Source organism: Hemibagrus wyckioides, linkage group LG07 (genome assembly GCF_019097595.1).
Source record: "Hemibagrus wyckioides isolate EC202008001 linkage group LG07, SWU_Hwy_1.0, whole genome shotgun sequence".
Taxonomy (NCBI): domain Eukaryota; kingdom Metazoa; phylum Chordata; class Actinopteri; order Siluriformes; family Bagridae; genus Hemibagrus; species Hemibagrus wyckioides.
Window position 1 is genome coordinate 29,384,656 of NC_080716.1, and position 27,745 is coordinate 29,412,400.

The window sequence follows — 27,745 nt, forward strand, 5'->3', positions numbered from 1 at the left end:
AGAAAATTTTCAAAAGCAACATGTAATTTAAAAAGAAGTGTGTGTGTGTGTGTGTGTGTGTGTGCAGAACAACAGATTACTGGACAGCATCACTGATCCAGGTCTGCATGTTGAAGAACCAAAAAAAGTAACTAATACATAATCTCAGCCAACTTTCGTTCATCAGTGAAGTTTTGTACATCAACAAGATTAACTTACTTTCTGTTAGAAAACAGTGACGGCCTTACAGACTTCACTCACGTTTCCAAAAACCAACCAAAAGCACTGAAGTGTAAATATATGAATAAAAGAAAAATAAGCATTATTGTTAAAATATGTAAATGAGCCACAAGCATAAATTAATGTACTTTCAGTGGAATTAGTATATGAGTAACAGAAAGATCTGTATTTTAGACTCTCGTTTCTGACCTTATTTTTCTTGTACTTGTATAGCATGTATCCAGGTGAAAGTGCATTAATACAATTATATTTACTATGAATTATATATTTTTAAATGTTTTAAAATATGCAAATGTGCCACATGTATATATACAGAAGGAGTATAAAAAGAGTAAAAAAGTTATTAAGTAAAAAAAAAAAATTAATAAGAAAGTTTCCTGCATATAGAAAGAGGATGAGTAGACTCTACTGCTGTGTACAGGAAGGGGAAGATTAGACTCTACTGCTGTGTACAGGAAGGGGATGAGTAGACTCTACTGCTGTGTACAGGAAGGGGATGAGTAGACTCTACTGCTATGTACAGGAAGGGGAAGATTAGACTCTACTGCTGTGTACAGGAAGGGGATGAGTAGACTCTACTGCTGTGTACAGGAAGGGGATGAGTAGACTCTACTGCTATGTACAGGAAGGGGAAGATTAGACTCTACTGCTGTGTACAGGAAGGGGATGAGTAGACTCTACTGCTGTGTACAGGAAGGGGATGAGTAGACTCTACTGCTGTGTACAGGAAGGGGATGAGTAGACTCTACTGCTGTGTACAGGTAGGGGATGAGTAGACTCTACTGCTGTGTACAGGAAGGGGATGAGTAGACTCTACTGCTGTGTACAGGAAGGGGATGAGTAGACTCTACTGCTGTGTACAGGTAGGGGATGAGTAGACTCTACTGCTGTGTACAGGAAGGGGATGAGTAGACTCTACTGCTGTGTACAGGAAGGGGATGAGTAGACTCTACTGCTGTGTACAGGAAGGGGATGAGTAGACTCTACTGCTGTGTACAGGAAGGGGATGAGTAGACTCTACTGCTGTGTACAGGAAGGGGATGAGTAGACTCTACTGCTGTGTACAGGAAGTGGATGAGTAGACTCTACTGCTGTTTACAGGAAGGAGATCAGTAGACTCTACTGTCTGTTCCTTAAATAAGTGCATTGGGCTTCTGTTGGTGGGATTCTGTTTACTGCACTGCTGCTAATCACTATATAATTACACTGATGCAGATTATTGTGGATGATCATATCTACTTTGCTGCATATCTCTTGTTAATACTTGCACTGGTGTATACAGTTATATTTATTTTATTTTTCTTATTATTTATAATATTAGAGATTACATTTATTTTATTTTCCTTTTAGATTATTATAATTATCTATCTATCTATCTATCTATCTATCTATCTATCTATCTATCTATCTATCTATCTATCTATCTATCTATGACACATTCACAGCTTTTCCTTCAATGTGTTTGATAACTGTAGCTTCAACACGACAGACACATGGCTTACTGCAAAGAGAAAGAAAAAGATTACAATAAGTTTATAAATATTTTTTTCTGATATTGCTGTCACTATTCATGTCAGTATTTTGCATGTCCATAGTTAACTATGTCATAACTGTTCAAGTAGACTGAGGTGATGGAATGTTAACTATTAGACATTCTATGATGTGGGGTTTTGTGTACATGGATGCTATAACTGCCAGATCACAAAATCTAAGTAATGCACCTTTTTAAAATCTCTCACTTCATGATGTTTGGTTTGTATTGGATGTTGTAGATTTATGCTGTAAATGTCATGAGTCTTACCTCCATGTTGTGCTTCAGCTCTGAGTAGACAGTATCAACAGTCACAGTGGCCTTTCCAAATAGAAAACAGATATCAATAATTAATCTCCTGAAATATTTCAACTTCAGTTCAATTTAAATTATTACACAGAAAATGATCTAGACATTAAATCATACATAACTAAAATGCATTAATTTAAAACTCATGGAATGAGTCTCCAGTGTTAGGACTGTGACACTTTGACATGGGAAAATTTTCATGACAGAGGACTTCAGAGGACTGTTTCATCACCCCACACTGTTACTGATTATTTTCTTATAACAGTACAACAGAGTGTTTTATCCATTACATAAAACAAGAATAGAGTGCAGGTGATCTATGAAACAAAGTAAAACTTCATTTTGCTATACCTTTTATTCTCTTTGCTTTGTCTGTTGCAATTAGTTCAATCTTAGAATAAGTTGCATCATCATTATCATCATCATCATCACCTGCAGTAGAAGAGAACAAAATCATCCCATTTATCTCTATCTATTTTATTCATCAGTCATAACTCATCAACATAAACATCAGTCATTATCAGTCACCTGCCAAAACTACACTGACCCCTAGCTGCTTTTTTAGAGTACATCTTTAAACTCTGGGATTTTTTGCTTCTTTTATCATTCAGCATGGGGCATCCTAACAGTGTGTGATAAGTTTTTAGTGATTAGTGCTAGAATACATCACTGACTTTTTAATAGGGTCTGTGATAGAACTGACTCATCTGATCTAAATTGTAGCTTCTCGTTAATATAACAAATGATTCAAGTGTTATTTGCTTATTTTGTTCTTAAATAAATCCATGAAATGTACCATTAAAACACTATACCATTGTTCCTGTTTGCCTTCTTTTTCTTTGTGACCTGTTTAGTCTATACAAGACACTTCTGTACTTTACTGTATAGAGTTGATTTATAGTTAAATCTTAGAGGAAATGCAAGAGGAAATGTCTGAAATGAAATAAAGCTACCTGTTCCACTCATGAACAACTCATCCACATTGGCATAGATAGCACTTTCTGCAGAAAACAGAACAAGGCCTCAGGGAAAATTAAAAAAATTCTAAAAAGATTTTAGAAGAACAAACGTAGATATAAACATTGTCATTGAGACAGTGTCTGACCAGCCTGAAGTGGTGTGTGTCCTGACTGAGAGTCTTTAGCTGATGCCTGATTGGTTTTCTGCTGCATTTCTACAGAGAGAGAGATTCTAGATCTGTACAGTGTGTACATAGTGACAAAAACATTTTATATTTCTATTTTACACAGCCCTGATTACAGCATAATAAACAGGGTGTGTACAAAAGGTCACCTATACATTAGAAATATAAAAACTAATATTAATTATGAATGCAATAACAATATGTATAACATAACATATAGTCTTTGGATTTAAATAGTATTCAAAAATATTAAAAATCTATTATTAGAAATTAATATATTCACCACAGTGAATTTGCTTTTAACTTGCATTAGAACTTTTCTCATATTATTTTGCTTTTTCTTGAATTTTGCTCTAAATATGACTTTAGTTAGATATTCTCCTCTTTTCCTCTCCTCCATCTCAGGTCGTTATGCGTTCAAGTAACTTTTAGTTATTGTCCATGATTATGTGATACATCAAAATGTGCTTTATTCTTCAGAAATTCTGGTTGTATACTACAAGCAGTTATCAGACCTTTTTTCTCTTTTGCAGGACCATAGCAGGATCATTAAGATCAGAAAAGTGATAAGATTAGCTGAGGTCTAAGAACACCAGAGTAAAATCATCAAATACATTTGTTCCCTCTTGCTGTTTTTTGTTTGTCATATTTAAAGACATAGGAACACTATTACGATATACAATAAAGAAGTACAAGAAAGAGCAGCAGCTCCCCCAAATCCACCAAATCACTCAGAGCAACAGCATTAGAGGGGCGCTCAATATTTTATTATTAAAAAGTTATTCAGAAATGCAGTAAGTTTCCAGTAAAATGTTGGAGATCTGAGTGCTGACTTCTTTTCAGCATTATGCTGAGGAGGCAGCATTAGAGCTGGAGAATCAAGGAAGCTCAACACACTGATAAAGAAGACTGGCTCTGAAAAGAAGACACTAAAACTAGTGTCCATCCTGGACAATGCATTGCATCTCCTTCATGACTTATTGGTCAAACAGCTGCAGCAAGGACCGGTACAGGAGAATAGTTCATCACTGTACCAGGATGTTATTGTGTCTGTTCCTTAAATAAGTGCATTGGGCTTCTGTTGGTGGGATTCTGTTTACTGCACTGCTGCTAATCACTATATAATTACACTAATGCAGCTTATTGTGGATGATCATAGATTAATATAACAAATATAATAATATTGTTAACATAACAATAATAAAATGAAATAATAAAATAAAATAATATTGTTAATATTGTTAATATAACAAATGATTAAATGTGCTGAAGACTTCAAGTGTTATTTGCTTATTTTGTTTTTAAATAAATCCATGAAATGTCCCAGCATTAAAAACACTATACCATTGTTCCTGTTTGGCTCCTTTTTCTTTGTGATCTGTTTAAGTCTCTACAAGACACTTCTGTACTTTGTTGGATAGAATTAATCTATAGTTTAATCTCCTAATACAAGAGGAAATGTCTGAAATAAAATAAAGCTACCTGTTCCACTCGTGCACAACTCATCCACATTGGTATAAATAGTAATTCCTACAGAAAAAAGAAGAAGACCTCAGAAAAAATGTAAAAAATAAATAAATAAATAAATAAATAAATAAAAAAACTGAAAAAGACTTAAACAGTCATTGAGACAGTGTCTGACCAGCCTGAAGTGGTGTGTGTCCTAACTGAGAGTCTTCAGCTCCTGACCGGTTCTGATTCAGATCTGATGTCTGATTGGTTTTCTGCTGCATTTCTACAGAGAGAGGGAGAGATTCTACATCTGAACAGAGTGTACATAGTGACAAAAACATTTTATATTTCTATTTTACACAGCCCTGATTACAGCATAATAAACAGTGCGTATAAAAGGTCAACTATACAATAGAAATAAAAAAACAAGTATTAATTATGAATGCAATAATGTATTTAAATAGTATTCAAAAACTATTATTTGAATGTTTATACTATGAATTTTTTTATTAGAAATTTATATTTACATTACTGTGAATTTGCTTTTAACTTGCATTAGCACTTCTGTCATATTATTTAGCTTTTTCCTAAAATAGAATTTTGATCTAAATATGACTTTATAACATGTTATAGGTTTATAATAATATTGATGTGTAATATGACTATGTATGTATTTGTTACAGTTAATATTTCTATTTTTAGTATGTGTAAATACTGTACACTGTATTTTGCACTGTAATCAGGATATCTCACAGAATAATATTGACTTTATTCCTTCATAATAATGAAATATTCCAAATAAGATATTTTTATCAACACTTTTATTTATGCATTGCAGAAACCTTTAGTTATTTCCCATGATTATGTGATCAAAATGTGCTTTATTCTTCAGAAATTCTTGTTATATACTACATGGCATAGCTAAAGCAGTTATCAGACCTTTTTTTCTTTTGCAGGACCACAGCAGGATCATTAAGATGAGAAAAGTGATGAACAAAAATCCCAAACCCACAACCAGTCCTACTGTTAAACCACTGGATCTAGGACCTGAGACTGAGGAGAGAAAATGAGCAGAACTTCAGCAATTAAACATAGAATATCTGTTATTAAAAAGTAAATAAATACACATTTTTAAAACGTTTCTCACGTCTGACTGAGAGCCAGCTTTTGGGTGACTCTCCTCTCTCTGGGTGTTTACAGTGGTAGAAACCTTCATCTGACTTTGAGACAGTTTGAATGATCATCTCTCCTGTAGTCTGGTTCTGGAGAACTGATCCATCTTTATAGAAATCAGCTCGGAGGTTTGAGGGATTTGGGTTGTGATATAAACAGCGTAGAGTCAGAGGATGTCCCTCAGTCACAGGATGGACAGGACTCTCCAGGATCACATCACCATCTAGAGCACAGAAAATCACAAACAAGGAAATGCCTAGACTATGATGTGTCTGTAGATATAAGTAAATAAAAAAATGTTCTTTGATTTTTCTGTATATAACTTTATAAACCTGTGGAGTCTGCAGGTATTTAATTCAAATCTTCAGAAAACTGCCTACACTAGCTCATGAGAAAACATTCAACTGAATTATGGATGGATCAGTACAGATATATATGAATACTGAATATTGATTCAATTCCATGATCAACCCCTAGGGGTTAATGTAAACTTTCCTCCTTGACCACAAGAAAACCTGGATTCCCGGTTGTTGAATGGTGAAATGACCGGAGTAGTCTTCCGTTGAATAACTCACTCGAGTTTCATTTATTAAACTAAGTACACCCCCGCAATGGCTAACTAAACTAGTTTACCGTTATACTTTCCCCCATAAAAATTCAAGCTAAGTTACACTCCCATAATGACTTAATACAGAAACCACTTTAGAAAAGAATAACAAATATTTATTATTAATTTACTACCATAAATCCCCCCCCAAAACTCAAAGAAGCAGAATAAAATAAACAGTGAATTATTTAGTTAGCAAGATACAACCTTATCAATCCTAGTAAACTTCAATGCAATAACACAACAACAACGAAATGCATATGTGTGCTTCAGTCCCTTATTAACAGTTGCATTGAAATACACACTCTTCTCAATCGTTGGGGCCCAAATCGTTGGTGCATTTTTTGAAAAAAGGAAAAAAAGGTAAACAAAGCAACTCAGGATGTGCGAACTTCTGTAGGCCGAGTTCACTTACACTGTCTCCCACAACAAAGGCAAGATGACGGCGAATTCACTTATAACATCCGACATGAAGCCTCGCAGAAACAAGATGCTCCCCACTGGCGCCCCCACCCGCGGGCGGTGAAACCCACAGCCGCCCTGGCCTCGACGAACATCCCTCCATGCGAGCACCCCACAGCAAAGCCGCCAACATCTGCGCACGACACCAACCTCCACCAGAACGCCGCAAAACACCACACCACTCTACTTCTCCCCTGGCCCCCTCCCATGCACCACGACGCACACACGCAACCCCCAAACCCGCCGCGGACCGATCAGCACCAACAAAAGTCAGTCCAACAAAAGTCCCTGCATGAAAGAACCGTTTACGTAATAAAGAAACAGCATGCATAGTACACAAAAATGAACAATCCCCCAAATACAACTTAATAGTTTTGTACATAATAGTAACACAAAATACATCGGTAAGAGTCCTTACACTAGTATCTGCTACTAGCATACATGTATTAATACACAATTATTCATGTCCTTTAACATTAAACACACTACATGAAGACCCACCATGCACTGTGATGTTGACAGGATTACTGTTTTCTCCAGATTCAGACTCACACCAGTAAACTCCAGTGTAGGATGTGGAGAGGAAGCTGATGTTACATGTAGGTCCTGTAACTGATCCCCAGTGTGAACAATCTAACACTCTCTCACTGTGTGTGTATCGTCTCACTGTCCATCCAGTAGAGTTACTCTGGTCCTCACAGCTCAGTGAGAGAGAGTCATTAGTAAAGTGTTGAGTTCTGCTGGGATTGATGATCAGAGAGACTGGAGGAGATTCATCTTAAATACAGAAAAGAAAAACATCTGAGAAGATACACTCAGTACTGCCTGTGTTCACTCTTTTACACAGGAATTACAAATTGGTGTAAATAAAAATCACAAAGGAATCATTCAAAGTAGTGTGTAACATCCGCTGGCTGGCCACACCTCGCAAGCCTTGGGCCCGGGTGTTCCTGATTGCCATAGATGTACAGACCCAAGTGCAGGATTCACTGAAGCACTGTTTTATTAACACGAACACAAGGCATGGGGTAGACAAACCTTACACTAGACATGACGTGATGTAAAACTAAAACAAAACCGAAACCTAAATCTAAAACATGGCCAATACGTGGACATGACAAAAACCTAGACATCACAAGACATGTAACATAGTGCAATTGACAATGACTGATGTGGACATAAACACAAGGATCCCTGGTTATAGGGCTAACATTATGGCATAATGGGAAACAGGTGACACAGTAGGAATCAGAACAATAATCAGGGCATAGCACAAAACACACATGAAAAAGCAGGCTTCCGAGATTCACCTGCCAGATTCCTTGCTGGGTCTGGCAGGGAACTGTCCAGCTGTTCCTGACATAAGGTGCGTTTACATGGACACTTGTAATCCGATCGTAACAGGACTAGAAGCACAATCAGATTAAAAAAGTGTCATGTAAACACGTCAATCGGATGGAATTTGCCACATCTGGTTAAAATTTCAATTGAATGGTAAGGGGTGGTTTAAACCATTTTTAGTCCGATCGAGAGGACATGTAAACACTTAATCGGATGGAATATGTTCCTGGAAAGTTCTGTGCATGTGCAATGATGCAAGAATGACGTATGACGTACGGATGTTGTCGTAGGTAAAATGGCGGGCGCTAAGCAAAACGGCGGGAATCCTGTTTTCATGGACTGTGCGCATGTCAAAAGATCTAATCTGATTCTAATCATGTGTCATGTAAACGCGCATAACAATTTGATTACTTTATACCGCGTTCATGTAAACACTGCGATTGGATTCGTCAATCTGATTGAATTCAGTTTGATCTGTTTAAAAAGTTTCCATGTAAACGCACCTAGAGTTAGGCAGACCACAAGGAAAGTATTGTATGAAATAAGAATGATAAGTGCTGTAGATCTGTAATAATTAATTTACAGCAAACTATTATTTTTTTTACTCCACAGAATTGTACTGTAAATGATTAAGCAATTAGAAAAATACCTTGGTTTACAATAAAATACCAGAAAATGTGTAGAGGGATATAATTATACAATCACATAATGACAAATGGGCGGAGGGGTGGAGACATCACAAAATACAGGGACAATCACAATACAAGGACAATCATGACAAATGGGCAAGGGGTGGAGACGTCACAAAATACAGGGACAATCACAACACAAGGAAAATCATGACAATAATCCTCTACCAGCACTTACGACTCTTTAACTGCCTTATACATATAAATAAATGCTTCATTAATCTGATCCTATATTCACACTTTTCTATTCTACACTTCAACACAACAGTTAATTTTCCTCACCAGTGATCCATAGTGGCTGTGGATTGCTGTACTGTGAGTGAAGGGCTGGTTCTCCTCTCTCTCCTCTGCACATATAAACTCCTGTGTGATTAAGAGCAGCAGGACTGAGAGTGTATTTGCCTCCAGATCCTCTGCTGCTGTCTGAGAGGAGCTCCACATACACGCTATAGCCACCATTATTATTTATTCCAGTTAAGCCGTCTCTGTAGGGAACAACTGTGTACCAGCTGAATGTCCAGTCTGTAGAGGAGTCTGTAACCTCACAGCTTAGAGTCACTGAGTCTCCTTCAGTCAGCCAGCTCTGTGGAGATACCCTCAGTACTGCCCATGGTCTCTCTGTTACACAGGAAATACAAACAATTTCTTTTCTATTTTTACTTTTCATGAATGTCTAACTTTATGTGTCTACAGAAATCCTCACACAGTTGTCAAGATGAATGTGTTGGCAGTGTGTAATGATGATATAAGAATAGTAGAACAGTTCCATTAGTGAGAAATTTCTAGTAACCAAACCACAACAGTAACAGCTCAAAATATTTGTGCTCAGTTGACCTTTAGTGGTTTTGTGGGGACGTCTCACATTATACCTTTTTCACACTATTTTAATAAAGACATATAAAAAAAATGCAGCTTTCATGTTATAGGAGAACTGCAAAATATAAACTCCTTCATTCTGAAGAGTTTTACATGTCAGAAAAAATAAAGTTATAGCTTTACCTCAGTTTTTAAATTTGTTAATTAAAATGTTTTTAAAGTTTTGTAACTTTCCAGCCACAAATGACAAATACTTTTAAACATATGAATTTTATGATAATTTTAAACATTCTAGGATAACAATGAATTATAATAATTAAGCAATATTTTTTCTTTCCCTTTCTAACACATGTGATGAAAAGAGGAAAAAAATATGACATACCTCTCACTGTAATCTTGACAGGATCACTGTACTCTGTGTAGTAGTAGTAGTCGTAGTAAACATTATAGGAATTGTAGTTTCTCCTGCATGCTTGACACTTGTACTTTGTTTCTCCTGCATTATCTTCTGTCACTTTAAGTGTGTTCTCTTGTTCACTGTTCAGATTCTGTAACTGATTATCTTTGTACCAGAGAAACTTCCATCCAGTCCCCTGCTGCAGCTCACAGCTCAGAGTGACGGTGTCTCCAGTGTAGACGGAGCTCTGAGGATTCACTCTCACAGTCAGTTTGGGTTTTTCTGTTGGTATGAAATGATGAAGGAGTCAGAGCTGCTTTTCACTTGACAACATAAGCAGTAGATTCACTTTGCTTTGTGTCTAAAACAAACATTTATATTTAACATATAATACAAGATGTTACAGTTGTATATTCTCTTACAAGGCTGATATTCAGTATATTTTCTTTGGAACAAAATTCCTGATTGGATTGAAGTGTAGAAACACTGTATTTACTGATTTTAGATTGTTATTTTATGCATCCTGCACAAATCCTGCACCACCATCTGAACATCTTGGCATTTTCTAACAATTAAGCAAAAGCATGTCTTCATACAGTAAAGCCATTGCATATGGGTGATATATAATATTATAAACTCTATGTTCAAATATTATAAAGTATTCAACTGAACATAGATACTAATAACTAGAAATATAGCCAGCAGAACAGTAGTGAATCAGGGATCATTTCTGCAGCAGTGTTAGTGTGAGCAGACAGTGAAGTGAAGAGAAGATAATTAGGCTCGTATTTAAATGTCATGAGAGACCTCAGGTTTTGAGACAGAGACTGATGAAAGAAATTGGTGTCTCAACCCTCTATGGACACAATAAATCTTGAGTCACCATTGGACAGTAAATTTATTTATTTTACTCGCCAGACATTTAACATTTAACATGATGTGTGAACTGCAACTTAACAAAATAATAATAATAAATGAAAACAAAACATACTTTATCTTTCTGAATTTTTCTTTAAGGTTGCATGTGGATTTAATCTACCATTTCTTAGCAAATTGCTTTCTCTTGCAACTTGAATTTAGCCACCTCTCCACAGCTGATGATGGATCATACTGCTGAAGCTGATCTGTTGAAATGATCAGGTCTGAAAGGTGTGAAGATGTGAGATCTGATTTTATTCTTTTTTGGGCACTAAAGACTCTTTCGCAGTTGGCAGAGCTGATTGGCAGAAAAAGAAGAATCTGAACAAGATGAAGAATGTTTTGCATCTCATCTCTGTAGGGTTGCTTCAGCATGAGCATCTGGTACAGGTCCAGGTAGGACTTGCCATGAAGATCATTGGACACTCGCCTTTTCAAGTGTCTCCATTCCCCGAGGATTTCTTCAACATTACATCCAGATTGAACAAGCTTCTCTCTGAATCATTCAGTGAGGACCTTCAGCTCCTTGTTGCCGTACAATAGTTCAAGTTGTTTTTTGTCATCATGCCACTTGTCAGGGTTGAATATTGCTAATGCTGACATCACAGCTTGTGCATTTTCATCTTTGTTAACTCCAAGCAGGTTATCCAATTTAGCATGAAGGTGTTTCTCACAGGCTGAACATGCATGCTTCATCTGGTGTCTCAGATTGTCCATCAGGCCCTCTCTTTCCCCTCTCAAGTCAATGCCCTGAAAAGTTGTGGTATGAGCACCAGGAGTTTACTTTTCCAGACACTGCGTAATGAAAGTTTCCAGCATACCACCTGGGAGAGGGTTGAATTTCATGTAGTCAAGACTGGTCAAACAGCTCTCAACTGCAGCAACAGCACTTGGTATGAGGTCTGCCTTCTGTAGAGTCTGACTTATGGTTGCTATCTCCTGCAGCTCATCAGCCAGGAAATGACAAAATGCAACAAACTGCAGATCCATCAGGGTATTGAAAACCTTTTTTCCCATGGTCAGCATTGTGACTGGTTTGGGCCAAATTCTCCATATGAATGGCTACAGCTGCATACTGCCCAGCTTGGCTCACAAGATCATCTTTTCCTCTCAGGAACACCTTCAGTGCCCTGGCTAAATGAGGCACCCAACGTGTTCCCTTCACCAGCTTTGGTTTGTAGAACCTAGATTCAAGTCCTTCACAAACTGTTTAAAGTTCTCTGTAGGTCTATGGGCTGAAATGGTAGTTTTTCCAAATCATGTGCAAGGTGTCATTTACATGACTCACTAAGCTCACCTCTTTCAAAACCCCAAGAAGTGCCAGCTCCAGCCTGTGAGCCATACAGTGAATGTCTATCAGTTTTGAATTGTCCACTCTCACTTTTGCAACAACACCACTTTTTGACCCATGTTCACATTTGCACCATCAGCACAAAATCCAACAAGCTTTTGCTTCCAGTCATCTAATCCAAATTTTGACAGTTACACCATCAGCATGAGCAAGTGACAGCTCTGTGTCAGAGAAGAGATGATTTACTGGCAACCCATCATATAAATACCTGACATACACTATATTGCCAAAAGTATTCGCTCACCCATCCAAATAATCAGAATCAGGTGTTCCGATCACTTCCATGGCCACAGGTGTATAAAATCAAGCACCTAGGCATGCAGACTGTTTTTACAAACATTTGTGAAAGAATGGGTCGCTCTCAGGAGCTCAGTGAATTCCAGCGTGGAACTGTGATAGGATGCCACCTGTGCAACAAATCCAGTCGTGAAATTTCCTCGCTCCTAAATATTCCACAGTCAACTGTCAGCTGTATTATAAGAACGTGGAAGTGTTTGGGAACGACAGCAACTCAGCCACGAAGTGGTAGGCCACGTAAACTGACGGAGCGGGGTCAGCGGATGCTGAGGCGTATAGTGCGAAGAGGTCGCCAACTTTCTGCAGAGTCAATCGCTACAGACCTCCAAACTTCATGTGGCCTTCAGATTAGCTCAAGAACAGTGCGCAGAGAGCTTCATGGAATGGGTTTCCATGGCCGAGCAGCTGCATCCAAGCCATACATCACCAAGTGCAATGCAAAGCGTCGGATGTAGTGGTGTAAAGCACGCCGCCACTGGACTCTAGAGCAGTGGAGACGCGTTCTCTGGAGTGACGAATCGCGCTTCTCCATCTGGCAATCTGATGGACGAGTCTGGGTTTGGCGGTTGCCAGGAGAACGGTACTTGTCTGACTGCATTGTGCCAAGTGTAAAGTTTGGTGGAGGGGGGATTATGGTGTGGGGTTGTTTTTCAGGAGCTGGGCTTGGCCCCTTAGTTCCAGTGAAAGGAACTCTGAATGCTTCAGCATACCAAGACATTTTGGACAATTCCATGCTCCTAACTTTGTGGGAACAGTTTGGAGCTGGCCCCTTCCTCTTCCAACATGACTGTGCACCAGTGCACAAAGCAAGGTCCATAAAGACATGGATGACAGAGTCTGGTGTGGAGGAACTTGACTGGCCTGCACAGAGTCCTGACCTCAACCCGATAGAACACCTTTGGGATGAATTAGAGCGGAGACTGAGAGCCAGGCCTTCTCGTCCAACATCAGTGTGTGACCTCACAAATGCGCTTCTGGAAGAATGGTCAAAAATTCCCATAAACACACTCCTAAACCTTGTGGACAGCCTTCCCAGAAGAGTTGAAGCTGTTATAGCTGCAAAGGGTGGACCGACGTCATATTGAACCCTATGGATTAGGAATGGGATGTCACTTAATTTCATATGCGAGTCAAGGCAGGTGAGCGAATACTTTTGGCAATATAGTGTATATAGTGTCATGGCTGTGCAGTCAAAAATTGTAAACTGAAACTATGTACTTCACTTCATAAGTAGCTTTTGATTGGCTGTAATGTTGATTTCCTGATTGGTTTTCAGTGTTGTGTTAGTCCTGTACATCAGTGTACCAGTGTGTAGACATGCAGAAAGAGTAACAACACTTCTGTTTGATTCCTCATTTACTCCTGACCTTTACTGCACTGAGATCCTCTACTGACACTGAATAATACTGCAGGATCGAGTTATCTGCCTTTAAGATAAAACTTTATTAATCCCATGGAGGTTATTCCAATGTTACAGCAGGAGACAAGAAACATTATGAGACAATGAAAAGACAACAATATAGCAGCAGTGAACTGATAATGATGCATTTATTTAATTGATCAAACATTTCATCCATAAATCTCCTCAAACAACTACAATTAGTGGCAGAACTAATACTGAGAAAACAAAAAACACAATATTAGTTCAGCAGCATGTTTTAGATAACAGTCAATAAACTTGTTTTATATTGCATACAAAGCTGGATGTAGGGCTAATTAAACACTACACAAATGATAAATTTCACCTCACAAGGAGGTTTGCAGGCTTTAGCTAAAAAAAATCCATTCAGAACAGTAAGGGTGTCTAAGATTTTGTTGTTGATCTTTCGGCTGCTCCCTAAATGGGTGAGGGGTCGCCACAGCAGACCAACTGGTCCGGACAACAACTTGGCACAAGTTTTATACCAGATGCCCTTCCTGAAGCAACCCTCCAATTTTTATCTGGGCTTGGGACCAGCACTGCATCCAGAGGCTGGGTTTTGGGCACTGGCTGGGAATCGACCCCGGGCCTTCCGCATGGTAGGCAAGAAACCTACCACTGAGCCACCAGCGCCCAAATTGAGGGTGTTTATAAGATGCTGAGTGAATAACTGTAGGACATTAAATGACAAATCAGAATTATTTTAATATCCACACAAAGCCATAAAAAAAGAAATTCTAAAATTATTTATTTTTTTAAATGCATCCTCTTTTTATAGATGAACTTTGTTCACTCCTCTATGACTGCATTCTCAATTCTGTCTTCATCAGTGTGAGCTGTTAAAGAAATTTAAAAAGTCATTTCACGTTTATTCCAGATTTTTATGTCAGAAAAGAAACCATACTGCATTTGATATCGTCCTAAACACAGTTTAAATGGTGTTTTTAAATTGAATTTTAGAACAAGTGTGGATTATTTGCTTTTAAAATAAGAAGAGTGAAATGCTTTCTACTTTTGCTAAAGTGAAAATGTTTTTCTCTTACTCAAAGTCATGATGCTTGATATGTAAAGTGTAGATACTGAAAGAGTTCTTACCTCAGGCTCTGTAACATATGAGCAGCAGAATGATGGTCACCAGCAGATACGGAGAGACCGTCACCACACTACAGATCAGCATGAGCACTGAGAATGGAGCTTCTACACCTGATGGACCAGAAGCAGAATAAAATAATGATCATGGTTTATTCATGCTGAACTGTTTGTACAAGTGTAACATAATATATTTTACAGATTCTTACAAAAGATAGGTTAATCTCATCAAATCACTGTTGTATTTAAATTAATATTTAAATGATTTCTCACGTCTGACTGAGATCCAGCTTTTGGGTGACTCTCCTCTCTCTGGGTGTTTACAGTGGTAGAAACCTTCATCTGACTTTGAGACAGTTTGGATGATCATCTCTCCTGTAGTCTGGTTCTGGAGAACTGATCCATCTTTATAGAAATCAGCTCGGAGGTTTGAGGGATTTGGGTTGTGATATAAACAGCGTAGAGTCAGAGGATGTCCCTCAGTCACAGGATGGACAGGACTCTCCAGGATCACATCACCATCTAGAACACAGAAAATCACAAACAAGGAAATCCACACACTATGATGTGTCTGTAGATAATAAATAAAAGTTCTCTAATTTATCTGTATATAACGTAAAACCCCTCTAAACCTGTGGAGTCTGCAGGTATTTAATTCAAGTCTGCAGAAAACTGCCTACACTAGCTCATGAGAAAACATTCAATTGGATAAATTATGGATACATCAGGACATTATATATATATATATATATATATATATATATATATATATATATATATATATATATATATATATATATATATATATATATATATATATATATATATATATATATATATATATATATATATATATATATATATAGGCACCCCTTGATAAATAACAGATTTTGGTGATTTTTTAATTGAAAAGATGTTAACACAGTCTCTCTTGGAAATGGAAAAAATGCACAATATTTTCAGCAAACATTGATGCATAGTTACTTCTTATGCCATAAATTGAACAAAGATAAAAAATAAAAACATTATTGTGGCACTGTGCAAAAGTTTGGGCACCCTACATAATCAATACTTAGTAACACCTCCTCTGGCAGATATCACAGCATGCAAACGCTTTTTATAGCCAGCTAAAAGTCTTTCAATTCTTGTACTTGGGATTTTCTCCCATTCTTCCTTGCAAAAGGCTTCTAGTTCTGTAATATTCTTTGGTCATCTTGCATGCACAGCTCTTTTAAGATCTACCCACAAATTTTCAATGATGTTTAAATCAGGGGACTGTGATGGCCATTCCAAAACCTTCAGCTTGCGTCTCTTTAGGTATTCCATAGTGGATTTCGAGGTATGTTTAGGATCATTGTCCTGTTGTAGAAGCCATCCTCTTTTCAGCTTCAGCTTTTTTACAGATGGTGTGATGTTTGCTTCCAGAATTTGCTGGTATTTAGTGGAATCCATTCTTCCCTCCACCCCTGCAATGTTTCCTGTGCCACTGGCTGCAACACAACCCCAAAGCATGATAGATCCACCCCCATGCTTAATAGTTGGCAAGGTGTTCTTTTCATGAAATGCTGCTCCTTTTTTCCTCCAAACATGCCTTTGCTGATTGTGGCCAAAGAGTTCTATTTTAACTTCATCAGTCCACAGCACTTGTTTCCAAAACGCATCAGGCTTCTGTAGATGTTCTGTTGCATACTTCTGACGTTGGATTTTATGATGGGGACACAGGTAAGGTTTTCTTCTGCTGACTCTTCCATGAAGGTCTTATCTGTGCAAGCATCGCTGCACAGTGGAACGGTGCACCACCACTCCTGAGTCTGCTAAATCTTCCTGCAGGTTTTTTGCAGTCAAATGGGGGTTTTGTTTTGTCTTTCTGACCAGCATACGAGCAGTTGTCTCCGAGAGTTTTCTTGGTCTTCCAGATCTCATCTTGACCTCCACAGTTCCCCTGAACTGCCATCTCTTAATTACATTTCTCACTGTGGAAACTGCAAGCTGACAACGCTTTGCTATCTTCTTGTAGCCTTCTCCTGCATTGTGGGCATCAATAACTTTCATTTTCAGAGTCTTACACAGCTGCTTAGAGGAACCCATGGTTGTTGAGTGTCCGCAAGTGTGTGCACAAGGTTTGAAGAGTCAAAGTATTTGTAAAGCTTTGAAATTGGCATTTACTAATGACAGCTGTTGCCATGTATCAGATCTAACGAGCTGATTAAGGTCTGAAACCTTGTAAAAAGAATCTTAGACTCTGGAACTCTTAGAGTGCCCAAACTTTTGCACAGTGCCATAATAATGTTTTTATTTTTGTTCAATTTAAGGCATAAGAAGTAACTATGCATCAATGTTTGCTGAAAATATTGTGCATTTTTTCCATTTCCAAGAGAGACTGTATTAACATCTTTTCAGTTAAAAAATCAGCAAAATCTGTTATTTATCAAGGGGTGCCTAAACATTTGCATAAGACTGTATATATATGAATATTTATATGAATATTGAGTATTTATTTCATTTCATGATCATTTACTGGTATTAGTAAAACTAGTATCTACTACTAGCATACATGTATTCATACTCAGAACATTTTTCTTTTCCTTTAACATTAAACACACTACATGAAGACTCACCATGCACTGTGATGTGGACAGGATTACTGTTTTCTCCAGATTCAGACTCACACCAGTAAACTCCAGTGTAGGATGTGGAGAGGAAGCTGATGTTACATGTAGATCCTGTAACTGATCCCCAGTGTGAACAATCTAACACTCTCTCACTGTGTGTGTATCGTCTCACTGTCCATCCAGTAGAGTTACTCTGGTCCTCACAGCTCAGTGAGAGAGAGTCATTAGTAAAGTGTTGAGTTCTGATGGGATTGATGATCAGAGAGATTGGAGGAGATTCTCCTTAAATGCAGAATAAATAACTGTATTTAATTTGTAGCCAAACTTTGTTTTAATATTTCACTGGATTGTACTGTAAATGATCAGGCAATCAGAAAAGTGCATTGGTTTACAGTAAAATACCAAAAAATGCAAGGCACAGTGGGATACAATGACATGACGTCACCTGTACTAGAATAATTGCACTATGAAAAGAGGGTGGAGACATCAAAAATACAGTGTAACACAAGGGAAACCATGACAATAATCCTGTACCAGCACTTACGACTCTTTAACTGCTTTATTCATATGAATAAATAAATGTTGCATTAATCTGCATGAAATGTTACATTCACACTTTTATATTCTAAACTTAACAGTTAATTTTCCTCACCAGTGATCCATAGTGGCTGTGGATTGCTGTACTGTGAGTGAAAGGCTGGTTCTCCTCTCTCTCCTCTGCACATATAAACTCCTGTGTGATTAAGAGCAGCAGGACTGAGAGTGTATTTGCCTCCAGATCCTCTGCTGCTGTCTGAGAGGAGCTCCACATACACGCTATAGCCACCATTATTATTTATTCCAGTTAAGCCGTCTCTGTAGGGAACAACTGTGTACCAGCTGAATGTCCAGTCTGTAGAGGAGTCTGTAACCTCACAGCTTAGAGTCACTGAGTCTCCTTCAGTCAGCCAGCTCTGTGGAGATACACTCAGTACTGCCTGTGGTCTCTCTGTTACACAATAAATACAATTAATTTTTTTAGGTTTACTTAAAAAACAGTAAGAAGCTTTTAATGAATGTCTGACTGCACATTTTCACCTAATACACTCACCTAACACAGTCAGTGTAACAGCATCACTGGAGTGTGAGGAGCGTGAACCTCCTCTCTCTGCTCCTCTACAGGTGTATTTACCTGTGTGGGTCACTTCAACACCACTGATTCTGTACACCTGTCCACTACTGACAGGACTGTGTGAAGCATCTTTATACCAGCTGTACTGCCAGCTAGAGACACTTTCATCCTGTATATCACATCTCAGAGTGACGGTCTCTCCACTGAACACCTGATTATCAGGATTTATGGATGCCACTGGTTTAGGTCTTGCTGTAGAAAAATAATATAGCACTAAATTGTCAAAATTAATGTGTTGTCACGGTATATTACGATGATATAGGACTAGTGGAATAGTGAATGCAACAGTTTCCTATTAATTAACACCATCAGCTAATTTACAGATTTTTAGCAATTTATTCCCTCTGAGATCTATGCATATTAAATATAAAATTTTTGTTTTTAATGGAAAAACTACATGTAACTCCAATTAGACTCTACTGGACACTTCCCTGCTTTATATGTATTGACAAGTTTTTATTGTTTCTTTGTGTTATATGATTCCTGTGTTTTGCCAAGCCCTCGTAATACTGTTAACTTTTCATGATTTCTGAATCTGCTCACTGGGATGGCATAGCAGTGGGCTTTCTCTGTCTGGGAGAACGGAGGAAAGGCAACAGCGTCCTACAGACAATATACTGAGCCGTTTTTCTGAATATTTGATCACTCCCCAGTGAGCAAGTAAGCAGGTTAGCAATTCCTGACCTTGACACAAGGGGAATGCTGCATCACAGATTCCATACACGGGTTCTGCACCATTTGAAATGATGTACGACTCATTGATCTGTTGTGTGCTATGGTGTGTTCCTCATAGACGGCGAGTCACCAAGACAGTTCTCTCACAGCATGTTTTCATATTACAAATACAACACTCGGGGACTATTTCTATCTTCAGAGTGCTTATTGACTCCAAGACAGTGGGCAACTTCTTTGACAAAGAGGCTGAAAACCATCTCAAAAATCACAGCCACTACGTATCCTACAGTACAAGCTCAACCTACACAGTGCTTATATCCAAGATGTAAGCATCTTGTAGTAAACATGCTGGATCTTGTTTCCACAAACATTCCCGGTGCATACTGTGCAGAGCCCCGCTTCCACCCTCTCCCTCTTTCACGGACATTTACAACACATGCTGTATCCGCAAAGCCAACAGATGACCCCACACACCCTTCACACAAACTCTTCAACCTCCTGCCGTCTGGAAAGAGGTACCGAAGCATTCAGGCCCTCACAACCAGTCTGTGTAACAGTTTTTTCAAGCAATCAGGCTCCTTAACACACACACACCCAACTGTGTGAGATTCAACACATACTACTGTAACTCCACACTATACTTTAGATTTTGTATTTGCACACGTATTCAGTTGCTGCTATGGCTAGTTTGGACACAACTTTTAATTCAATGTTTTTTGTTTAGGGATTTATTTTCTACATTCTAGAACAATACTGGAGATTTCAAAACTATGAAATAACACACATGGAGATGGGCATATGTAATGACAACAAACACCAGTCAGTTGTTATTTTAAGACACGAAGGTCAGGTGTTCTGGAATGGTTCTTGCAAGAAGAGTATTGTCAAGTGCATTTGCAAAACCCATCATGCACCATGATGAAACTGGCTCACATGAAGACCATCCCAGTAAAGCAAGACCAAAACTTACCTCTGCTGCAGAGGAGAAGTTCATTTAGAGTGACCAGCCTCAGAAATCACCAATTAACAGCACCTCAGATTAGAGCCGTTATGAAGGCTTTACAGAGCATCAGTAGCAGACATATCTCAATATATATAAATGTGTGTGTGTGTGTCAGGAACAGCTAGACAGTTCAATGCCAGACCACTGGAAGCGGTGCTGGTGGGTGAATCACAGGTTTGTTGTGTGTATTTTGTCCCACGCCTTCCTCATTGTTCTCATTCCCGCCATGTCACCTGCTTCCCATTAGCACTAATGTTTTGCCCTGTATATAGGGATCCTTTTGTACCTGTCTTTGTCGGTCATTGTTTCTGTTCTTGTTCTGTATCATCATGATTGGTTATTAGTTTAGTCTTCCCCATGTCTTGTGTTTATGTTAATAAAGCAGTGCTATATTTAAATCCCACGTATGGGTTTGCCTGGACATTACGGTGTGTGTGCTTACAAACATATATCTTATAAGATACCAATGGTTTACAGTTTCTCTAGTTTGCAAATTTTATTTTGCTGCACATGTTTTTTGGCACAAAGTGTCCTTTACTGTCTTGTGTTTTTGTATTTTCTGTTTCTGTACTGTCTTTTGTCTTGCACTATTTGCACCTGGTTGCACACATTGCACTTCATGTAGCTAGGACAAGCTTTCTGTCCTTAGCTTTGTGTTGTTGTTTTTGTTCTGTATCTATATGTTATGTTGTCTATGTAGCACCAGGGTCCTGGAGAAATATTATTTCATTTCACTATGTACTGCGTCAGCGATATGTGGTTAAAATGACAGTAAGTTTCTTGAACTTAAAGGCAAAAGGCAGGGGTACACCCTGGACAGGTCGCCAGTCCATCGCAGGGCCACATATAGACAGACAACCACACACACCCACACCTATGGGCAATTTAGAATTACCAATCAACCTGATGTACATGTTTTTGGACTGTGGTAGGAAACCGGAGTACCCAGAGTAAACCCACGCAGGCACGGGGAGAACATGCAAACTCAAGACCCCTGCCTGTTCGAACTCGGGACTCAATCCCAGGAGCTTCTTGCTGTGAGGCAACAGTGCCAAGCACTAAGCCAACGTGCTGCCCCATTTAGAAGGCAAACAAGAAAAATTCTAAAAATTACTTTAACTAGATTTCAGAAAATGGCATAATGTGATCAAACATCAGGTTTTGATAAAGATATTAGGTTTTCTGTGAGTAATGAAAGTTTGACATTTCTAGTGAGTTACTACCTAATCTTGCTTTGTTGGATACTGAGCCACCAAGTCTGCTTTTCTAAGGATTTAATACGTATTTTGGACAGTTAAATAGAAACAGACATATCAGTTCAGTCATCAGACATCAATTCAGTTTTTAATCAGATAGCGGTGATCAAAATGTCTGATGTTCCTGTGCATCACCACATCATTAAAACAGGGAGTAGTGCTCACACATTTTATACAGATGACAGAAGACAAAGTTATAAAATATTTAAATAATTGAATAAAAAGATATTAATAACTAGAAATATAGCCAACAGAGCAGAAGTGAATCAGGGATTATTTCAAGTGAATAGAAGATAATGAGACTCTGTGAGAGACAGAGACTGATGTGGATGATGCTGATCTAAATCTCTCAGAATTACAGAATTCTCAGATAAGACCTTATAATTCCAATGTCTCAAATTGTCTTCTAATAATTCAGATAATGACAGAACCAACACAAGCTGAGATTTACTGCCTTCTTTCTTAATGTTCACTGTGTTCTATTAATCAGACTGACTCACCACAGTTATACTACAAACTTAATATAAAAGCCAGATGTTACCGAGAAAGACATGATGATGATTCTTGTAAAAGAAATTGGTGTCAGAAAGAAATCTAAACCCTAAAAAATAATGTATATATTAAATAAGAAATAAAAACATCCACAGACTCACCTGATACAGTCAGTGTAACAGCATCACTGGAGTGTGAGGAGCGTGAACCTCCTCTCTCTGCTCCTCTACAGGTGTATTTACCTGTGTGGGTCACTTCAACACCACTGATTCTGTACACCTGTCCACTACTGACAGGACTGTGTGAAGCATCTTTATACCAGCTGTACTGCCAGCTAGAGACACTTTCATCCTGTATGTCACATCTCAGAGTGACGGTCTCTCCAATGAACACCTGATTATCAGGATTTATGGATGCCACTGGTTTAGGTCTTGCTGTTGAAACATAATAGAGCATCTAAATTGTCAAGATGAATTTGTCATCATGGTGTATAATACCAAAGAACACAACATCTAGATCCAGTTAAACACTACTGGACAGTGTAGGTGTAAAGACTCTCTGGACACGAGTGTTAGAATCCATGTGCAGATATTTATTAGAATCAGCAGGCAGAATCATAAACGAAGCAGGCAAAAGGTCAAAACCGGAAAAGTAAATACTTGAACAAAACCCAAACAGAAACAGAGAATGGTAGAAACAGATAAACAGGTAAGGATCAAACACAATCAATCAGAATAGGCAACAATAGCAAGGCTTGGCACGAGACACTAGGAAACGATGCTTCGTGTTTGGCCAGAGGGAGCATGCTGCTTAAAAGCCCTGAAAACCGGAAACAACATGCAAACAGTCAATATTCAGGCCAGGGCTCTCTCTGGTGGTCTGGACCTGTGTACACCGTGACAGTAGGCTTCAAAAAGTTAATTTAAATGAAAAATTATAATTAAGAATACAGCATGTATAGTACATGTACAGTAAATTTTTTATTAATTACAGTAAATTTCTGCTTAACCCTTATGGCTGTACAACAGTTTGTGGAGATAAGAAGTTATTATTTTATTCAATATATTATGTTGGGTTTAGACTGTAATAAAATGAGAATTTATTTAGAAACAAAAACACCACTAAAACATTTCTAAATGTATGTGTAGAGTCTGGTGGGGATGTGTTACAAATTCCTGTGACAGTTCTCACATTATAAGTCTTTTTCCTCACTAGGCTACCTTTTTTACACACTCTTTCAATAAATACATAAAAAATGCAGCTTTCATGTTACAGTAGAACTGCAAAACATAAACTCCTTTGTCCTGAAGAGTTTTACATGTCAGAAAACAGAACGTTAAAGGTTTACCTCAGTTTTTTAATTAAAATGTTTAGCATTGGATCTCACCAGCAACAAATGACAAATACTTTTAAACATATCTATTTCACAATTATTTTAAACATTGTGTAATAACAATGAATTACATTCATTAAGCAATATTATTTCTTACCCCTTCTAACAAATGTGATGAGAAGAGGAAAAATTATGACATACCTCTCATAGTAAACTTGACAGGATCACTGAACTGTGAGTAGTAGTTTCCCCTGAATACCTTACACTTGTACTCTGTTTCTCCTGCATTATCGACTGTCACTTTAAGTGTGTTCTCTTGTTCACTGTTCAGATTCTGTAACAGCTGATTATTTTTGTACCAGTGAAACTCCCATCCAGTCTCCTGCTGCAGCTCACAGCTCAGAGTGACGGTGTCTCCAGTGTAGACGGAGCTCTGAGGATTCACTCTCACAGTCGGTTTGGGTTTTTCTGTTGGTATGAAATGATGAAGGAGTCAGAGCTGCTTTTCACTTTACAACATAAGCAGTAGATTCACTGTGTCTAACAGATGCTTTGTGTCTAAAACAAACATTTATATTTAACATTTGATACAAGATGTTACAGTTGTATGTTTTCTTACACGGCTGGTATTCAGTTTATTTTCTATGTAACTAAGTTTGATTATAATATTATTAAACTATATGCTAAAATATTATAAAGTATTCAAGTAACCATAGATATTAATAACTAGAAATATAGCCAACAGAACAGACATGAATCAGGGATTATTTCCCCAGCAGTGTTAGTGTGCAAACTTAATATAAAACCCAGATGCTACTGAAAAATACATGATGATGAATCTTGGTGTCTACTAGAAACAGGGACACAGTCACTGACAGCTCAAAATCTGATATCTAAAAATAATGTTAACATATTTAATAAGAAATAAAAACACCCACAGACTCACCTGATACAGTCAGTGTAACAGCATCACTGGAGTGTGAGGAGCGTGAACCTCCTCTCTCTGCTCCTCTACAGGTGTATTTACCTGTGTGGGTCACTTCAACACCACTGATTCTGTACACCTGTCCACTACTGACAGGACTGTGTGAAGCATCTTTATACCAGCTGTACTGCCAGCTAGAGACACTTTCATCCTGTATGTCACATCTCAGAGTGACGGTCTCTCCACTGAACACCTGATTATCAGGATCTATGGATGCCACTGGTTTAGGTCTTGCTGTAGAAAAATAGGAGGGCATCTAAAATTGTCATGGTGTATAATGATGATACAGGATTAATGGAATATTGAATGCAAGTTTGCTTTTAATAACACTATCAGCTAATTTACAGATACATTTTTATTAAGTCTTTATAAATTGTGAGATCTGTTAATATTAATTCAATAACAAGTAAATAATAAGTTTGTTTTTAATATAAACATTACATCCACTGGGCTATAATCTTTATGGGATTGGTAATTATGATTACACATCAAAAGCATAGCCATATTTTGCCCACAAAATCATTATTAAATCATTTTTATTATGACTCTCACACATAATACAATTGTACAGTGATTCAACAGTTAACTCAAATGAAAAATTATAATTAAGATTTCGGCATGGGGCAGTTTTTTGCATAACATTTCACACATTTTTGTGTAGTTATTAATTACAGTAAATTTCTGTTTAACCCTTTAGATTTTTAATAGTTACAGGAAATAAAGGAGTTGTTGTTCCTAGCCTAGCACATTGTCCGTGCTAGGCTAAAAACAAACTCTACCTAGCCAGCAAACGTTTGGTCACTGGGCAGTAAATGGGACCACATCCGACTCCAGAGGACCATGATACTAGAGTTTAGAGACTGCTGCAGCTTTGTTTTTACGGAGACATGGCTCAAGAACAGAGTTCCAGATGCCGCCATTCAGCTAGCCGGGCTCACCTCGTTTCGTGCCGACAGAAATCCAGCTCTGTGCGATAAGACTCGAGGTGGCTGTGTGTGTGTTTGCATCAACAAGGAATGGTGCAAGAACTCTGTGCTTGTTTCTAGTTACGGTTCCTTGCTAGTGGAGTTTGCGACCGTTAGATGCAGGGCAATTTTATTTACCACTTGAATTCACCACTGCTTTCATTGTCGAAGTGTACATTCCCCCCAATGCTAATGCTAAGGAGGCACTATGTGAACTCTATGGGGTTATAAGTGATCTGCAGAATGCTCACCCCAACGGTCTGTTTATTATCATTGGAGATTTCAACCATGCAAATCTCAAATCAGTGCTCCCTAAATTCCCTAAGTTCGCCATGGTGGGTCTCATCAGCAAGAACAACGAGTCAGCATACAGAGAGAAGCAACAGCTAACAGCCTGGTGTAAAGCCAACAACCTGTCTCTGAACATGAATGTGTACCTGATATGCCTGTGTGTGCACCTTCCCCTTTAAATTTCAGACTGCAATGTTGATTTTAATTTCCTGTCTTTGCACCTCCTCTTCCATTTCTGCACTGTCTCTGCATGGGAGAGGTGGGTTTCTCATGAGCTCTGATTAATCCAATTAAATCTTTTTCCTTGTAAATAACTTTTGTCCTTAAATCTGTCATCTAAATCATATATGTGACAATATTTTTCATGTATATTTGATTTTTGTATTTTTATCAAGTTTGGTCACTTTTCTGTCCTCCGTGAACATAAAGCACATGTTAATTGCATTGCACTTTGCATTCATTTTACAGAAACGAAAAAGGGCGAATACACACAGTGTGAACTATTTCTGTTTTATCAGGTATGCTGTTTGTTACAAATTATTTTCATTGCTTCAATGTCTTCTTTTCTTTTGCTCTGCCCTTTCTGCACTGTCTCTGCATGGGAGAGGAATGAAAAAGGGCGAATACACACAGTCTAAACAATTTCTGAAATTAAGTCGAACCATCAGCTGATGTCCGCATGGTTATTCTGTAAAACACAATGCAGACAACACTGGTTACAAGTAGCACCAGGGCCCTGGAGAATCTCATTTCACTGTGTACTGCGTCAGCTACATATGGTTGAAATGACAAAAAAGTTTCTTGACTTGACTTCTATATTATACTATATAATATAGAAGTCAAGTGGTTCCCAACCTGGGTGGCACGACTCCCACTAGGGGTCACTAAAGATTTACCGGGGATCACCAAGCTCAGTTTAGTTTGAGGGCTACGAGATTATTAATTAATTAACAGCATGATAAATTCAATTTTTAATATTTTAATAATGGTTAATATATGAGAAGTAATCTAATTAACACAGAGGATTTCATGATAGACAGATACAGCTTAAAAACACACAGTACAAACAAATAGATGTGGTAAAGCGAATATGGCGAAGTGCCGGGTAGAAGAGAAAAATGTACTGGCTAAGAAGAAAACAAGGACTTATTTGGACAGTTATTCTTGAATTTGGTTTCACTGAGTGTGTAATCTGTGGTGGGAGACAAGCTAATGAAAGCATGAAGCCCTGCAAACTGAGGAGGCATCAGAGCACCAAACCCCTAGAGATGGTTGGCAAACCCAGAGAATTTTTCCAAAGGAAAAAAAAAAAAAAAACTTGCCTCAGAATATCAGAGATGATACTTGATGAAATGACTAGTGAATTTCTTGGAATATCATACCAAGCTGATATTTTCAGCCTCTACAAATGAAACAAACAAGCACATGTAGAGCGTGGATGCAAATATCCTGGAATGCAAGGAAATCATTGAGGCATTTGTGCACAAAGTGGAATTCAGAAAGAATAAACTGATAAAACAGGACCTACAACACTTTCCATCACTTTTCAAACAGACTGGGGGGCATTTTCCTTTAGCAATGAGTTCATGCACCACATGGAATTGCTACAGGAAGAGATGAAATCAAAATGTACATAAAATTTTAAATGTACACATTTGTTTGATATGATTTCTCTGATAAATTAATATTTACATTAACAGATTAGAATTTGCTTTGGCAAAGTTTTTGACAGAGGTGGACAAAGTAC

At 38.0% G+C, this 27,745-nt stretch overlaps 1 protein-coding gene across 1 annotated transcript in view; it reads right to left on the minus strand.

Annotated features, from left to right (window-relative positions):
- Window positions 1-1,658: 1,658 nt before the first annotated feature.
- Window positions 1,659-27,745, minus strand: part of LOC131356296 (Fc receptor-like protein 5) — a 40,895-nt gene continuing 14,808 nt past the window's right edge. Inside the window, exons 4-18 of the mRNA XM_058395196.1 lie at window positions 24,704-24,976; window positions 23,959-24,225; window positions 22,586-22,858; window positions 18,480-18,815; window positions 17,834-18,109; window positions 15,489-15,737; window positions 9,210-9,545; window positions 7,399-7,674; window positions 5,781-6,051; window positions 5,595-5,731; window positions 4,846-4,938; window positions 4,686-4,733; window positions 3,013-3,060; window positions 2,411-2,491; window positions 1,659-1,720 (exon numbers count right to left, since the gene is read on the minus strand). Coding sequence (XP_058251179.1) covers window positions 1,659-1,720; window positions 2,411-2,491; window positions 3,013-3,060; window positions 4,686-4,733; window positions 4,846-4,938; window positions 5,595-5,731; window positions 5,781-6,051; window positions 7,399-7,674; window positions 9,210-9,545; window positions 15,489-15,737; window positions 17,834-18,109; window positions 18,480-18,815; window positions 22,586-22,858; window positions 23,959-24,225; window positions 24,704-24,976 — 3,026 coding nt within the window. The remainder of the gene's footprint in view (window positions 1,721-2,410; window positions 2,492-3,012; window positions 3,061-4,685; window positions 4,734-4,845; window positions 4,939-5,594; window positions 5,732-5,780; window positions 6,052-7,398; window positions 7,675-9,209; window positions 9,546-15,488; window positions 15,738-17,833; window positions 18,110-18,479; window positions 18,816-22,585; window positions 22,859-23,958; window positions 24,226-24,703; window positions 24,977-27,745) is intronic.